At 40.8% G+C, this 17,500-nt stretch overlaps 1 protein-coding gene across 13 annotated transcripts in view; it reads right to left on the bottom strand.

The window, feature by feature from the left end:
• The window catches only part of LOC106584443 (CUGBP Elav-like family member 5), a 324,347-nt gene that overhangs the window by 1,543 nt on the left and 305,304 nt on the right, over positions 1-17,500 (bottom strand). For 8 of the 13 annotated variants that reach the window (XM_014169786.3, XM_045705941.2, XM_045705942.2 and 5 more), the window contains 5 exons: positions 4,295-4,501; positions 3,783-3,875; positions 2,751-2,894; positions 1,124-1,288; positions 1-852 (listed from right to left, as the gene is read on the bottom strand). The exon at positions 1-852 is cut by the window's left edge. In XM_014169786.3, coding sequence (XP_014025261.1) covers positions 1,161-1,288; positions 2,751-2,894; positions 3,783-3,875; positions 4,295-4,501 — 572 coding nt within the window. In that variant the 3' untranslated portion in view covers positions 1-852; positions 1,124-1,160. Of the gene's footprint in view, positions 853-1,123; positions 1,289-2,750; positions 2,895-3,782; positions 3,876-4,294; positions 4,505-17,500 lie in introns of all 13 variants that reach the window. The other 5 variants (XM_045705940.2, XM_045705946.2, XM_082968073.1 and 2 more) reach the window with 3 other exon arrangements.

The following is a 17,500-nucleotide window of genomic DNA, read 5'->3' as shown; positions in this document are numbered from 1 at the left end:
CACTAAAATAGTATAGCTTTTAAAATATTTTTATATTTTTTATATTTTGTTTAAATATTCTCAAACCCAGTAGCTATAAATGTAAAAGGAAAATAAACCAAACCCTTTTTCCTCCTCCAACCGGAAGCTAGTAAGTTTCTTCTTAAGTTTTAACTTGTAACATTATTAATAGTTGTTTGCAGTATTAGAATCAATAATAGTATATATTACCGTTTAGAACAATACAAATGTTTGGTCCTTTGGTCCCTTAGGGGTGAAATATTTTCAGTTGTACTGTAGCTAATGGAAACCTCAGTGACCCGAGAAAGCCATAGTTCTGCGCTTGCTTAAAGACGGTGAGAGAATTAGAGAAAGAGGGAAAGAGTAAGGAAGTCCATCAGTGGGACAGAATAGCTTCTTTTTACCACTTTTTCTTGATCTTCAAGTTTTAACCCTCATTTGTCCAGTATAGTAAAAGCCACAAGCGCCTTTTTCTTTATATATATGTGTATATAATACGTATATACAAATCTATTTGTTGTTGCTGCTTTATGTTTGTTTGTTGCTTAATTAACAATTCAAGTCTCAACGAGAAAAGTTCTGTTGTTAAGAGTTTCACATCTTTTTTCAATTTTTTACTTCTCTAGTCTGTCTTGCACTGTGCCATTTGTTGCGTTGTTGTTGAAGTCCTTCTTTGTAGTTTCTGCTAACTCCACACCTCCTCCTATAGCTGCAGTACCCTATGTCTTCTTCATAAGTAAATGCTGATATGTCTTCAAAAATTCCTCGTGTTGATGTTTTTTAAAACATTTTTTTTTTGTTTTCAAAGAAAAAAGTTGAACTCCTCCAAGATATCTTCAGTTTTCTCAAAACCTAGAAGACAAATATCAAACCATGTTTAGATCTAGCTTACTTTCTTTTGAAGTTATTTAGATATGTAGATTACATTTCTTGAGGTATAGATTTGACAGTTATTTGTAATTATTCAATTCTGCCCATGATATCAGTGTGATGGTTTGGAGAAAGCCAGCCCACATTTGCAATTCAATCAATCTTTGTCTATCATGATGATGATAGATTTTCCCATTTCTAGTTGACAGGCATTCTATCAGTCTGAGTCTATAAGAAAGTCCACTGGGCTTACCTGTGCTGTTGCAGTGAATACTGATGGCTAGGTTGTGTCAGTAAGGACGGCTGGCATCCTTCGGTCGTTTTAACTGGACTTTTAACCTCTTCATTCCAATCTGAAAGCCGTTCATGGCTTGAATAGCTGCCTGTGCGCTAGCTGGGTTGTCGAAGCTCACAAACCCTAGGAGAAAAGACACAAAGTGTATAAACTTAAAAGCCAAAACTGTACAATATGAAAATGTAGACAAATTATAATTGAATTATGAGGAAACAGAGAAAGGATTTCAAACAATGACCTTACTCAATCTAGTAGCATTATGCTTTTACTATTTATTATATCAAAGTGCTTATTTTGATGGGAACTAAAGTAATGTTGAACAATATTGAACAATATATAACAATTTCTGTCATTTGATCCATTTTGCTTCTCCATGTAGCTTTGTGCAAACACTCTCAAACGCTCTTCAATATATATCAATGAGCATGCGTTTGTGGATGTGCCACTTGCACAGCAAAGCAGAGCCCACACAGATGAACACAGAGAGACAGGCCGAAGCATAGGCACATGTGTACGGCCCTAGACGCTCAAACCCAAACTCATGCTGAGCATCCTGTTTCCATCAAGTGTAAAAATAAAGCCTTAAAAGTAAGTGACCAGAAATTGCAGTGGAGTGTGGCTCCGGTTGATGCACTCCCCAGTGTCTAGAGTGTCATTAGCAACAGTCGATGACCCATGAAAACAGCAGGAGCCTCCCCAGGTCTCCTGCCACATGGGAGGGAGGTGTCTGCCTATAATGCCCCATTAGGGGGAAGGGTTAAAGGGGAGAGAGGGAGGGAGAAGGAGAGGATGAAAGGAGGCCCCCGGGCCAACTGTGCCACGGATAACAGGGAAGGATGTGGACTTAAACCTCCTTTAAGGGGAGCTCTCCATGTCAGCTGTTCTCTATGCACCATCAGTCTGGGTTTAACCCTCTTCCTGCTTTCTAGATTAATTACCCTACAAAGCAGCCCTGTCAGACCTAACATTATGTTGTAAATGCATAGTGTATTAGTCAATACTGCAAATAGGTCTTCTTTTATGAATTTCTATGATATTAAGTCCGCCCTGAGAGCATGGCAGAAATCAGTTTTACCCAGGGATGTGCAGCTCCCTCAAGTGAAAACAAATGCTGATCTATAATTGTCCTTTGCCAATTTTTTTCTCTCCCCTCCCTTCATCCCCACTTTTTTTTTCAAGCCAAAAGTCAGGTCTGGTCTGTGGAGCCAAGTGGGACGAGAGCCAAATGGGACCAGATCCAGGTTGGGGTGTGAATCAGCCCCAGTGCACCCTGGGTATTGACAGGTATTGGGGTTATAGAGTGGTGATCTTGATGCTGTGGCTACATACATCCTACTCCAAAGCTTTGTAGTAAACAGATAGCTAAACGCTTTTCAAGCTCTGAGGACATCCCCACTGAGATAACAAGGGGATTATAGGCTACCAATTTGATTAAAAAGTTTACTTTTGTTGAAATAGCACAGGAATCATATTATCATTGCCTTGTTTGCAATACATGAAACTGTTTTAATTGATTGGTTGACAGAACAAACATAGACCACCCATTTATAACTAGCAATAAAACTAGTACATCGCAAAAACTCACCGAAACATTTGCTCTGGTTGGTGGCTCGGTCCATAAAGACCTTGGAGGAGATGACGCTCCCGAAAGGCAGAAACATCTGCATGAGTTCATTATCTCCAAACTCCTGTGGCAGGTGGTAGATGAACAGGTTACAGCCCTCGGGCCCTGCGAACACACAGAAACCATGGAAACCACAATCAGACCTATTTACTGCTTTATTTACCACTGCCTGCAGACCCGCTGCTTCTCATCTGGTCAGGGAACAGATCTGAGGAGTACGACTAATGGAGTGGCAAAGAAATACATTTGTTCCGAGTTCTGTGACAGAGTTTATAAATAATAACACTGTGCTTACCACCACAAATACAAATTGTGAATTTTCCAACTTTGATTTGATTTTGCATGGTGTGGCACCAGACTTGCTGATTTCTTTAGATGGAGACGTTCAGAGGCAGCGTTAAGCCTTCATTCTTCTAGTCAAACAATGGTTGAAATCAGACTATTTCATCAACACAAAGGCCTACATAATAATAATGATCCACGCATACTTATTTGAGGAAAAACAGATTGGTAATGACTTAGAAATAGTGAATCCAAAATGACATCACATCCCACACGGTTGTCATCATAATCAGCTAAGCAAATTGAGATGTGACTAGAAATGTGTTTGAACCCAGTCAATGGATTACACAATGCAATCAACCAATACTGTAGATGCTCTAATGTAATCTCCATGTAGTTTACTTTTAGGAAAAGGTTGAAGCCAAAGTCCATCCTGCATCACATAGATGATGATGATGATGATTCGTTTTGCCCCAGATAATACCATTATGCATACAGAGTACTATGTAACACTTTCATTTTCAAAAGGAGAACATTTAATCACTGCATTATAACACCTGGACAATATTACTAGGAAAGTGTAATAACAAAATATGAAATGCAATTGTATTTAACATAATACTCTTAAACCTGTAAATTGGAATATAGAAATATGACAATAAAAGTGAATATTTATAATAGCGTTGTAAAATAGTAATATTATTCTCTCACCCTCACCTTCTCTCTGCTGCTGCTGCTGGATGACCTGTGATGGCTGAGGCAGAGTCTGGCCTATGGGAGTCAGTGTGCCGGCTGGGTAGATAGCTGTAACACACACACACACACACACACACACACACACACACACACACACACACACACACACACACACACACACACACACACACACACACACACACACACACACACACACTTTTGTATTGGTATACCTCATATAGATCTCTATACCTCTCAATACAGTATCTCTCTTGTTTTCGGTCAGGTATGCTGTCAGGTATGCTGTCAGTTATGTAGTTTGTCATTCAATGTTGCATTGCAAAATAATATGCACCTGTAAAGCTACAGTAGCCATTCTGCTCCATGGTACACCAATACGTCTCTTATTTTACTCCTGCACCATATTAGTCAACATCTCTCTCAGTCTGGGCCAGGGCTTAAGGGCTTAGGCCAGTGTGCACAGTACCTGGGCTGTGTATTGCTCTACTTCTCGATGTGTACAATACCTGTGTATTGCTGTACTCCGGTGAAGGCTTGCTGGAGGGTGTCTGCGGCGGTGGGGCTCTGGGTGGAGTAGGGCGAGAGACCGTTGGTATACATGGTCTCAACGGCGGGATGTCCGTTGGGCTGATGGTGGGGGATACCCGTGAAGCCGTTGACGATGGGAGTGACGATGCTGGGAGTGGTGATGTTGGCTGGTGGAGAGCTGAGGCCTGCTGAGACAAGGACATTTATACTTTTTCAGACTACCCCCCCACACACATATACCCACACACACACACATATACCCACACACATACACAATCTTTCTCACTACACCTCCTTTCCCTCCATCACAAGGACTGTTACATAGCAGGCGCTGGTGGTGAGACATCCCGCTGGATCACTGGGAACCTGTAAAAAAAATGGCCTGTCTGTTGTGTTTCCGAGATACCCTGCTGGCTCTGGGTGTGAACAGGATGAGGAAACCACTATGCAACTCCTGTAAGATCCTGAGAGATAGAGGAGATTACAGTGAAAGATTTGCTCAGTTTGGACAGGGGAAGCAAAACATAGACTACTACCCTCTTTAAACATCATGAAGAATATCCAATAGTTTGACACACGATGAATAAGCGCACACACACACACACACACACACACACACACACACACACACACACACACACACACACACACACACACACACACACACACACACACACACACACACACACACACACACACACACACACACACACACACACACACGGTTGCAGGATGTTTCACAGTAAGAATAGAATTGGATGATCCTTTAAAACCAGCCTCTTGTTGAAAATGTGCAATCTTGGGTGGAATGTGAATGAGCCTATTTGAGGAGAATCTCAATATGGATGGTGGCTACTTTGAAAGTAAGCTCCATGGTGGAGCATCAGCCCTCGCTGAGAAACGGCCCCTTGGGACCACCTCGGTAAAGACAGAGTAGTAAAGAGCCTCTATAGAGAAGTAATGAGCCTCTATAGAGAAGTAAAGAGCCTCTATAGAGAAGAAAATAGCTTCCATAGAGAAGTAAAGAGCCTCTATAGAGAAGTAAATAGCTTCTATAGAGAAGTAAAGAGCCTCTATAGAGAAGTAAATAGCTTCTATAGAGAAGTAAAGAGCCTCTATAGAGAAGTAAAGAGCCTCTATAGAGAAGTAAAGAGCCTCTGTAGAGAAGTAAAGAGCCTCTATAGAGAAGTAAAGAGCCTCTAGACAATCTGGACCCTCTCTTTCTAAAACTATCCGCCGCCCTTGTTGCAACCCCTATTACCAGCCTGTTCAACCTCTCATATCGTCCGAGATCCCTAAAGATTGGAAAGCTGCCGCGGTCATCCACCTCTTCAAAGGGGGTGACACCCTAGATCCAAACTGTTACAGACCTATTTCCATCCTGCCCTGCCTATCTAAAGTCTTCGAAAGCCAAGTTAATAAACAGATCACTGACCATTTCGAATCCCACCGTACCTTCTCCGCTATGCAATCCGGTTTCCAAGCCGGTCACGGGTGCACCTCAGCCACGCTCAAGGTACTAAATGATATCATAACCGCCATCGATAAAAGACAGTACTGTGCAGCCGTCTTCATCAACCTGGCCAAGGCTTTCGACTCTGTCAATCATCGTATTCTTATCGGCAGACTCAATAGCCTTGTTTTTTCTAATGACTGCCTCGCCTGGTTCACCAACTACTTTGCAGACAGAGTTCAATGTGTCAAATCGGAGGGCATTTTGTCCGGACCTCTGGCAGTCTCTATGGGGTACCACAGGGTTCAATTCTCGGGCCGACTCTTTTCTCTGTATATATCAATGATGTCGCTCTTGCTGTGGGCGATTCCCCGATCCACCTCTACGCAGACGACACCATTCTGTATACTTCTGGCCCTTCCTTGGACACTGTGCTAACAAACCTCCAAACGAGCTTCAATGCAATACAAAACTCCTTTCGTGGCCTCCAACTGCTCTTAAACGCTAGTAAAATCAAATGCATGCTTTTCAACCGTTCACTGCCCGCACCTGCCCGCCCGGCTAGCATCACCACCCTGGACGGTTCCGATCTAGAATATGTGGACAACTATAAATACCTAGGTGTCTGGTTAGACTGTAAACTCTCCTTCCAGACTCATATTAAACATCTCCAATCCAAAATCAAATCTAGAATCGGATTTCTATCTGGCAAACAAAGCCTCCTTCACTCACGCCGCCAAACTAACCCTAGTAAAACTGACTATCCTACCGATCCTTGACTTCGGAGATGTTATCTACAAAATAGCTTCCATTACTCTACTCAGCAAACTGGATGCAGTTTATCACAGTGCCATCCGTTTTGTTACCAAATCACCTTATACCACCCACCACTGCAACCTGTATGCTCTAGTCGGCTGGCCCTCGCTACATATTCGTCGCCAGACCCACTGGCTCCAGGTCATCTATAAGTCTATGCTAGGTAAAGCTCCGCCTTATCTCAGTTCACTGGTCACAATAACAACACCCACCCGTAGCACACGTTCCAGCAGGTATATCTCACTGATCATCCCCAAAGCCAACACCTCATTTGGTCGCCTTTCCTTCCAGTTCTCTGCTGCCAGTGACTGGAACGAATTGCAAAAATTGCTGAAGTTGGAGACTTTTATTTCCCTCACCAACTTTAAACATCAGCTACCTGAGCTGCTAACCGATCGCTGCAGCTGTACATTATCCATCTGTAAATTGCCCACCCAATCTACCTACCTCATCCCCATACTGTTTTTATTTTATTTACTTTTTTGCTCTTTTGCACACCAGTATTTCTATTTGCACATCATCATATGCTCATGTATCACTCCAGTGTTAATCTGCTAAATTGTAATTATTTGCTCCTATGGCCTATTTATTGCCTACCTCTTCATGCCTTTTGTACACACTGTATATAGACTTTCTTTTTTTTCTACTGTGTCATTGACTTGTTTATTGTGTTATTGGCTTGTTTATTGTTTACTCCATGTGTAACTCTGTGTTGATGTCTGTGTCACACTGCTTTGCTTTATCTTGGCCAGGTCGCAGTTGTAAATGAGAACTTGTTCTCAACTTGCCTACCTGGTTAAATAAAGGTGAAATAAAAAAAATAAAAAATTTAAATATACAGAAGTAATGAGCCTCTATAGAGAAGTAAAGAGCCACTATAGAGAAGTAAATAGCTTCTATAGAGAAGTAAAGAGCCTCTATAGAGAAGTAGAGTCTCTGTAGAGAAGTAAAGAGTCTCTGTAGAGAACAGTCTCTGTAGAGAAGTAAAGAGTCACTGTGGAGAAGTAAAGAACCACTATAGAGAAGTAAATAGCTTCTATAGAGAAGTAAAGAGCCTCTATAGAGAAGTAATGAGCCTCTATAGAGAAGTAATGAGCCTCTATAGAGAAGTAAAGAGCCACTATAGAGAAATAAATAGCTTCTATAGAGAAGTACAGAGCCCACATAGAGAAGTAAAGAGCCTCTATAGAGAAGTAATGAGCCTCTATAGAGAAGTAAAGAGCCTCTATAGAGAAGTAATGAGCCTCTATAGAGAAGTAAAGAGCCTCTATCGTGAAGTAAAGAGCCTCTATAGAGAAGTAATGAGCCTCTATAGAGAAGTAAAGAGCCTCTATAGAGAAGTAATGAGCCTCTATAGAGAAGTAAAGAGCCTCTATCGAGGAATAAATAGCTTCTATAGAGAAGTACAGAGCCCACATAGAGAAGTAAAGAGCCTCTGTAGAGAAGTAAAGAGCCACTGTAGAGAAGTAAGGAACCACTATAGAGAAGTAAATAGCTTCTATAGAGAAGTAAAGAGCCTCTATAGAGAAGTAAAGAGGCTCTGTAGAGAAGTAAAGAGCCTCTATAGAGAAGTAAAGAGCCTCTATAGAGAAGTAAATAGCTTCTATAGAGAAGTACAGAGCCCACATAGAGAACTAAAGAGCCGCTGTAGAGAAGTAAAGAGCCACTGTAGAGAAGTAAGGAACCACTATAGAGAAGTAAAGATCCTCCACAGAGGAGTAAATAGCTTCTATAGAGAAGTAAAGAGCCTCTACAGAGAAGTAAAGAGCCTCTGTGGAGAAGTAAAGAACCTCTATAGAGAAGTAAAGAGCCACTATAGAGAAGTAAATATGTCTAGAGAGAAGTAAACAGCCTCTGTGGAGAAAGAGCCTCTATAGAGAAGTAAAGAGCTTCTATAGAGAATTAAAGAGCCTCTATAGAGAAGTAAAGAGGGCTCTGTAGAGAACTAAAGAGCCTCTATAGAGAAGTAAAGAGCCTATATAGAGAGGTAATGAGCCTCTATAGAGAAGTAAAGAGCCTCCAAAGAGAAGTAGTTAGCTTCTATAGAGAAGTAAAGAGCCACTATAGAGAAGTAAACAGCCTCTGTGGAGAAAGAGCCTCTATAGAGAAGTAAAGAGCTTCTATAGAGAATTAAAGAGCCTCTATAGAGAAGTAAATAGCTTCTATAGAGAAGTAAAGAGCCTCTATAGAGAAGTAATGAGCCTCTATAGAGAAGTAAATAGCTTCTATAGAGAAGTAAAGAGCTTCTATAGAGAAGTAAAGAACCACTATAGAGAAGTAAAGAAACTACAGTGAAGTAAATAGCCACTATAGAGAAGTAAAGAGCCTCTGTAGAGAAGTAAAGAACCACTGTAGAGAAGTAAATAGCTTCTATAGAGAAGTAAAGAGCCTCTACAGAGACGTAAAAGAGCCACTATAGAGAAGTAAAGAGACTACAGTGAAGTAAATAGCCACTATAGAGAAGTAAAGAGCCTCTGTAGAGAAGTAAAGAACCACTATAGAGAAGTAAATAGCTTCTATAGAGAAGTGAATAGCCTCTATAGAGAAGTAAAGAAGTAAAGTAAAAACAAAAGTAATATGAGGCTAAATTAAATGGTGTTCTCAGTATTTTCTTCATAATCTCACTAGTACAATTGAAAGTACCTATATCAAAGTTTTTGAGCAGTTTCACCCCCTTTTCTCTCTCAGAGATATACACTGAGTGTACAAAACATTAAGAAAACCTTCCCAATATTACGTTGCAATCCCCACACCCCTTTTGCCCTCAGAACAGCTACATTTTGTCAGGGCATGGACTCTACAGGTGTCGAAAACGTTCCACAGGGATGCTGGCCCATGTTGACTCCAATGCTTCCCACCGTTGTGTCAAGTTGGCTAGATGTCCTTTGGGTGGTGGACCATTCTTGATACACACGGGAAACTGTTGAGCGTGGAAAACCCAGCACGTTGCAGTTCTTGATACACTCAAATTGGTGCGCCTGGCACCCACTACCATACCTCGTTCAAAGGCAGTTAAATCGTTTGTCTTGCCCATTCACTCTCTGAATGGCACACATACACAATTCATTGTCTCAAGGCTTAAAAATCCTTCTTTAACCTGACACTCATGCAGCCAACTGCTGTGACCAGCGGAATTGCCTAGGTCCCGGTGAGAGCTTTTGTGTCTTTTGCACCATTTCTTTGTTTAAGCTCCCTGCGATTGCTTGTTTTCTGCCGACCTGTGATGAATTAGTCTGCAGCTCTGGCCCATTCTCTGGCAGGGCCCCAGGAGACTGCTGCTCCCCGTTCTGAGGGCTCAGACAGCCAGTCTAGCAGACCACACGCACTCTACTGTACAGCGCCATAATGCAGCCTCTCCATCATCAGGCAAATTCATTTTCCAAGGCTTAGCAGTGGGTGGCGGCCGCCGTGTGCCTCAGGGTCAGCAGGCAGATGCAGTGTGGGATAAGAGCCCAGAGAAAGAAGATTATAGAAGTCACAGGTTAGGAGATTGTTCTGGTTGGGCGGCACTGGTGGACCTTGGAGCCAGGGAGAGCCCAGTGTATCATGGAGGAGAGACAGCAGCAGGGAGCCATGTCCACCACGTGTAATGTGAGAGAGTACAGATATAAACAGAGAAATAAATAGCTTTAAATAATTAACACTACTCAGCTTAAATCAAAGTTAATTCGTCACATGCTTCTACAGGTGTAGACTAACAGTGAAATGCTTACTCAAAGGTCCCTTCCCAACAATGCAGAGAGAAAGAAAATAGAGAAATAATAGAAAAGTAAAACACGTAGTAATAAAAGTAATAATAGATACACAATGAGTAGCAATAACTTGGCTTTATACAAGGAGTACCAGTTCTGAGTCAATGATAACTTGACTATATACAAGGCGTACCAGTACTGAGTCACTGTGCAGGGGTATGAGGTAATTGAGGTAGATATGTACATATAACTAGGAATAAAGTGACATAGTGAACAGTAGCAGCAATGTATGTGATGAGTAAAAAAAGTTACTGCAAAAAGGGTCAATGCTGATAGTCCTGGTAGCCACAGTATTTGGTTAACTATTTAACTAACAATTTAGCAGTCTTATGGCTTGGAGGTAGAAGATGTTCAGGGTCCTCTTGGTTCCAGACTTGGTGCATTGGCACCGCTTGCCGTGCGGCAGCAGAGAGAACAGTCTATGACTTGGGTGGCTGGAGTCTTTGACAATCTTTTGGGCCTTTCATGAACACCAATATATATCTCTGAGAGAGATAACACCTCTATTGACACCAATATATTGACACCTATTGACACCTATATTGACACCAATACACTGAGTATACAAAACATCTTTCAATGACATAGACTGACCAGGTGAATCCAGGTGAAAGCTATGATCCCTTATTGATGTCACCTGTTACCCACTTCAATCAGTGTAGATGAAGGGGAGGAGACAGATTAAATAATCATTTTTAAGCCTTGAGGCAATGGATTGTGTATGTGTGCCATTCAGAGGGTGAATGGGCAAGACAAAATATTTAAGTGCCTTTGAACAGGGTATGGTAGTAGGTGCCAGGTGCACTGGTCCATGTCAAGAACTGCAACACTGCTGGGTTTTTCATTCTCAACAGTTTGCTGTGTGTATCAAGAATGGTCCACCACCCAAAGGACATCCAGCCAACTTGACACAACTGTGGGAAGCTTTTTTTAATTTTTTTAATTTTTTATTTCACCTTTATTTAACCAGGTAGGCCAGCTGAGAACAAGTTCTCATTTACAACTGCTACCTGGCCAAGATAAAGCAAAGCAGTGCAACAAAGACAACACAGAGTTACACATGGGACAAAAAATTGTACAGTCGATAACACAATAGAAAAATCTGTATACAGTGTGTGCAAATGAAGTAAGGAGGTAAGGCAATAAGTAGGCCAATAGTGGCAAAGTAATTACAATTTACCAATTTACACTGGAGTGATATATGAGCAGATGAGGATGTGCAAGTAGAAATACTGGTGTGCAAAAGAGCAGAAAAACAAAAACAAATATGGGGATGAGGTAGGTAGTTGGTTGGATGGGCTATTTACAGGATGGGCTGTGTACAGCTGCAGCGATCGGTAAGCTGCTCTGACAGCTGACGAGTCAACATGGGCCAGCATCCTTGTGGAACGTTTTCGACACCTGTAGAGTCCATACCCTGACAAATTGTAGCTGTTCTGAGGGCAAAAGGGTTGTGTGTGGAAGGGGGGGGGGGGTTAAAACTCAATATTAGGAAGGTGTTCCGAATGTTTTGTACACTCAGTGTATATCTCTGGGGGGTGAAACTGCTCAAAACCTTTGGTATACAATAAGTACTTCGCTATGGACAGGTGGGATTCTGAAGAATATCCTGAGAACATGATTTCATTTAGCCTCATATTCCTTTTGTTCACACACCCATAACATCACATAACCTACTGCTCAAATATTAAGAGCAGGCCTCAGTAAATGTCTTTCTAGCTTGAGTATGACAAAGATTGTTCTCCATATGGTGCCATACATAACAAAACATTTCATTTTATACTCCAGCGTACATATAGCCTCGCATTGTGAAAATCATATTCATAGTGTGTTTGCAAAGCACACACAAGCATGTGAATATACATATGCCTGTTTACTGAATGCATCGGCCCCAAATAATTACATGTTGTTTTGTACTCCAGAATGGGTAATAGGATGCTATGGTTTAAGAGATTGCTTATATTACACAACTCTGTCTTATCTGTCAGCTTTCTACAGTTATTATGCCATGAAGTGATTCTACTACATAGTCCACTTGGTTTTATGCTATGAAAGCATAATTACATTTACATTATTGCAGTCTATTCTTTGGGAAAATTGTGGATTTACACCCTATTATGATTGCACTGAGATAGAGGCCAGCCATATGCAAAATAAGTATTTATTATGCTAATTATACAATCAAATCAACAAGGAGCACTGTACCCATATTGGAGAGGACCACAGTCATTATGTACACACAAGGACAGTCTCTCAGTGAAGCAAGAAATAAGCATTCATAACAGATGTTTTCATTTAGTTGATTTTAAAAACTAGGTGCAATCGCATATAATCGTATATATTCTAGTTGTTCAAACGTCATGGTAAAACAGTCTTGGTATAGATTAAGTTAGCAAGAAATCTACAAAATGTTGCTACTGAACATTACTTTGCGTCATTAAAATCCTATCCATTGTAATGTGATGAAGTCCAGCCTACAAAAAGGAGCTATATTTTAAATGATGGTGAGCCTTTATATGGTAGATATTTTATAAAATGTGATTCGGTGTCGTGGTCTGTATGCAGCAACCCTGGGAGGACAAATGGGGCTTGTACCAAAGGGGGATTCTGTCTGAGCTGGAATCCAATGGCTAATATGACACACAGCAACCCAAGGTGAGGCAGCCCTGAGCCCAGTCAGGCAGGCAGCCCAGTCAGTCAGACAGGCAGGCAGCCCAGTCAGGCAGCCAGGCAGGCATTCCCACTGAGGTGTAGTGCTGCACAGAGCCCTTCAGGTGGTCACAAACACTATGTCAAACAGCTCATTAGCTTCAGCTGTGGCATTAATCACTCTGTGGAATCGTCCTGCACCATGTTTTTGACCCCAATCTAAACCCACTTTCATCAATGACACAGTCAGGGATGAATTGAATGGGAGTGTGGTTAGGCAGGGCCCTACATGGAACATATGCATTCAGCCCATGTAGTGCAGTGCTCTGGAACATAACATTATGTGACTTTGATTATACACTTCCTGCTCATGTGATTGACCTAACAAAGCACTCTTGACTGCCGTTTTCCTTTCACACCCCTCCCCCTATCTATCCCCTGGGATTGGTACATCTTTTTTTACCGTTTCATTTTGATTTCTTTTGTAGCTCAGGAAGTGCACCTGCTGAACATTATTTTCAATAAGCATCATCATGTATCATTGTAAGGACACATGCTCTAATCAAGTCAACCATCTGGCCGGCTGCTTATGCGCCATCAAGCTTAAATGCTTTACATCTGTTGATCAAATGGATGTTTCATTGTTTTCAGAGAACTCCCCGTAGCTCTTTCCTGCTGTCAATGACCAAAAGCACCCTCTTTGGCCTCATGGGTGGAATATTATTCATATTTTTCATATTTTCATAATTAATAAAGATGATATAAAATAACATAAAACAAAAATCCGGTGTTTCTATGTCAAACAGTTTTGCTTACATTTCAGTCTTGTGTGATGTACACTACTGTTCAAAAGTTTAGGGTCACTTAGAAATGTCCTTGTTTTGAAAGAAAAGCAATTTTTTTTTGTACATTAAAATAACATCAAACTGATCAGAAATACAGTGTAGACATTGTTAATGTTGTAAATGACTATTGAAGCTGGAAACGGCAGATTTTTTATGGAATATCTACATAGGCGTACAGAGGCCCATTATCAGCAACCATCACTCCTGTGTTCCAATGGCACGTTGTGTTAGCTAGTCCATGTTTATCATTTTAAAAGGCTAATTGATCATTAGAAAACCTTTTTGCAATTATGTTAGCACAGCTGAAAATTGTTGTTCTGATTAAAGAAGCAATAAAACTAGCCTTCTTTAGACTAGTTGAGTATCTGGAGCATCAGCATTTGTGGGTTCGATTACAGGCTCAAAATGGACAGAAACAAAGACCTTTCTTCTGAAACTCATCAGTCTATTCTTGAGAAATGAAGGCTATTCCATGCAAGAAATTGCCAAGAAACTGAAGATCTCATACAACGCTGTGTACTACTCCATTCACAGAACAGTGCAAACTGGCTATAACCAGAATAGAAAGAGGAGTGGGAGGCCCCGGTGCACAGCTGAGCAAGAGGATAAGTACATTAGAGTGTCTAGTTTGAGAAACAGACGCCTCACAAGACCTCAACTGGCAGCTTCATTAAATAATACCCGCAAAACACCAGTCTCAACGTCAACAGTGAAGAGGCGACTCCGGGATGCTGGCCTTCTAGGCAGAGTTGCAAAGAAAAAGCCATATCTCAGACTGGCCAATAAAAAGAAAAGATTAAGATGGGCAAAAGAACACAGACACTGGACAGAGGAAGATTGGAAAAAAGTGCTATGGACAGACAAATCTAAGTTTGAGGTGTTCTGATCACAAAGAAGAATATCCGTGAGACACAGAAAAAATGAAAAGATGCTGGAGGATTGCTTGACGCCATCTGTCAAGCATGGTGGAGGCAATGTGATGTTCTCGGGGTGCTTTGGTGGTGGTAAAGTGGGAGATTTGTACAGGGTAAAAGGGATCTTGAAGAAGGAAGGCTATCACTCCATTTTGCAATGCCATGCCATACCCTGTGGACGGTGCTTAATTGGAGACAATTTCCTCCTACAACAGGACAATGACCCAAAGCACAGCTCCAAACTATGCAATAACTATATAGGGAAGAAGCAGTCAGCTGGTATTCTGTCTATAATGGAGTGGTCAACACAGTCACCGGATCTCAACCCTATTGAGCTGTTGTGGGAGCAGCTTGACCGTAAGGTACATAAGAAGTGCCTATTAAGTCAACCCAACTTGTGGGAGGTGCTTCAGGAAGCATGGGGTGAAATCTCTTCAGATTACCTCAACAAATTGAGAAATAGAATGCCAAAGGTCTGCCAAAAGCTGTAATTGCTGCAAATGGAGGATTCTTTGATGAAAGCAAAGTTTGAAGGACACAATTACTATTTCAATTAAAAATCATTATTTATAACCTTGTCAACGTCTTGACTATATTTTCTATTCATTTTACAACTCATTTCATGTATGTTTTCATGGATAACAAGGACATTTCTAAGTGACCCCAAACTTTTGAACGGTATTGTATATAAAGTCTAAATCTGATATATATAGACCTCCAAATGCTAACAGTCAGTATCTGGATAACAAGTGTGAAATGGTTGATAACGTATGTGATATCAACAGAGAGGTATATTTTCTGGGTGATTTAAATATTTACTGGCTTTCATCAAGCTGCCCACTCAAGAAAAAGCTTCAAACTGTAACCAGTGCCTGCAACCTGGTTCAGGTTATCAGTCAACCTACCAGGGTAGTTACAAACAGGACAAGAATGAAATCATCAACATGTATTGATCACATCTTCGCTAATGCTGCAGAAATTAGCTTGAAAGCAGTATCCAGATCCATCGGATGTAGTGATCATAATACAGTAGCCATATATAGGAAAACCAAAGTTCCAAAGGCTGGGCCTAATAAAGTGTATAAGAGGTCATACAATAAGTTTTGTAGTGATTCCTATGTTATTGATGTAAAGAATATCTGTTGGTCCGTGGTGTGTAATGAGGAGCAAACAGACACTGAAATTGCTTATTCCAGTGTCTAATAAGCATGCACCCATTAAGAAAATGACTGTAAAAACTGTTAAATTCCCATGGATTGATGAGGAATTGAACATTTGTATGGTTGAGAGGGATGAGGCAAAAGGAATGGCAAATAAGTCTGGCTGCTCCACCGATTGGCAAACTTATTGCAAATTGAGAAATCATGTGACTAAATTGAATAAAAATAAGAAGAAACTACACTATGAAACCAAGAGAAATGAAATAAAGAATGATAGTAAAAAGCTTTGGAGCACCTTAAATTAAATTCTGTGAAAAAAGGCAATCTCAGCTCCATCATTCAATGAAACAGATGGTTTATTCATCACAAAACCAACTGATATTGCCAATTACTTTAATGATGTTTTTCATTGGCAAGACTAGCAAACTTAGGCATAACATGCCAGCAACAAATGCTGCCACTACACATCCAAGTATATCTGACCAAATTATGAAAGACAAGCATTGTAATTTTAAATTCCGTAAAGTTACTGTGGAAGAGGTGAAAAAATTATTGTTGTCTATCAACAATGACAAGCCACCGGGGTCTGACAACTTGGATGGAAAATGACTGAGGATAATAGCAATCGATATTGCCACTCGTATTTGCCACATCTTCAATTTAAGACTAGAAAGTGTGAGCCCTCAGGCCTGGAGGGAAGCTAAAGTCATTCCACTACCTAAGAATAGTAAAGCCCCCTTTACTGGCTCAAATAGCCGACCAATCAGCCTGTTACCAACCCTTAGTAAACTTCTGGAAGAATTTGTGTTTGACCAGATACAATGCTATTTTACAGTAAACAAACTGACAACAAACTTTCAGCATGCTTATAGGGAAGGACATTCAACAAGCACAGCACTTACATAAATGACTGATGATTGGCTGAGAGAAATTGATGATAAAGAGATTGTGGCAGCTGTTTTGTTAGACTTGAGTGCGGCCTTTGACATTATCGATCATAGTCTGCTGCTGGCAAAACTTATGTGTTATGGCTTTACACACCCTGCTATATCGTGGATGAAGAGTTACCTGTCTAACAGAACACAGAAGGTGTTCTTTAATGGAAGACTTTCCAACATAATCCAGGTAGAATCAGGAATTCCCCAGGGTACCTGTCAAGCCCATTACTTTTTTCAATCTTTACTAATGACATGCCACTGGCTTTGAGGAAAGCCAGTGTGTCTATGTATGCGGATGACTCAACACTATACATGTCAGCTACTACAGCGACTGAAATGACTGCAACACTTAACAAAGAGTTGCAGTTCATTTCAGAGTGGGAGGCAAGGAATAAGTTAGTCCTAAATATTTCTAAAACTAAAAGCATTGCATTTGGTACAAATCATTCCCTAAACCCTAAACCTCAACAAAATCTTGTAATAAATAATGTGGAAATTGAGCAAGTTGAGGTGACTAAACTGCTGAGAGTTACCCTGGATTGTAAACTGTCCTGGTCAAAACATATTGATACAACAGTAGCTAAGATGGGGAGAAGTCTGTCCATGATAAAGCGCTGCTCTTCCTTCTTAGCAACACTATGAACAAGGCAGGTCCTA

The sequence above is a fragment of the Salmo salar genome, chromosome 23, assembly GCF_965601325.2.
Source record: "Salmo salar chromosome 23, fSalSal1, whole genome shotgun sequence".
In the NCBI taxonomy this organism is placed as follows: domain Eukaryota; kingdom Metazoa; phylum Chordata; class Actinopteri; order Salmoniformes; family Salmonidae; genus Salmo; species Salmo salar.
This window is presented reverse-complemented; position numbering and strand designations above follow the sequence as displayed.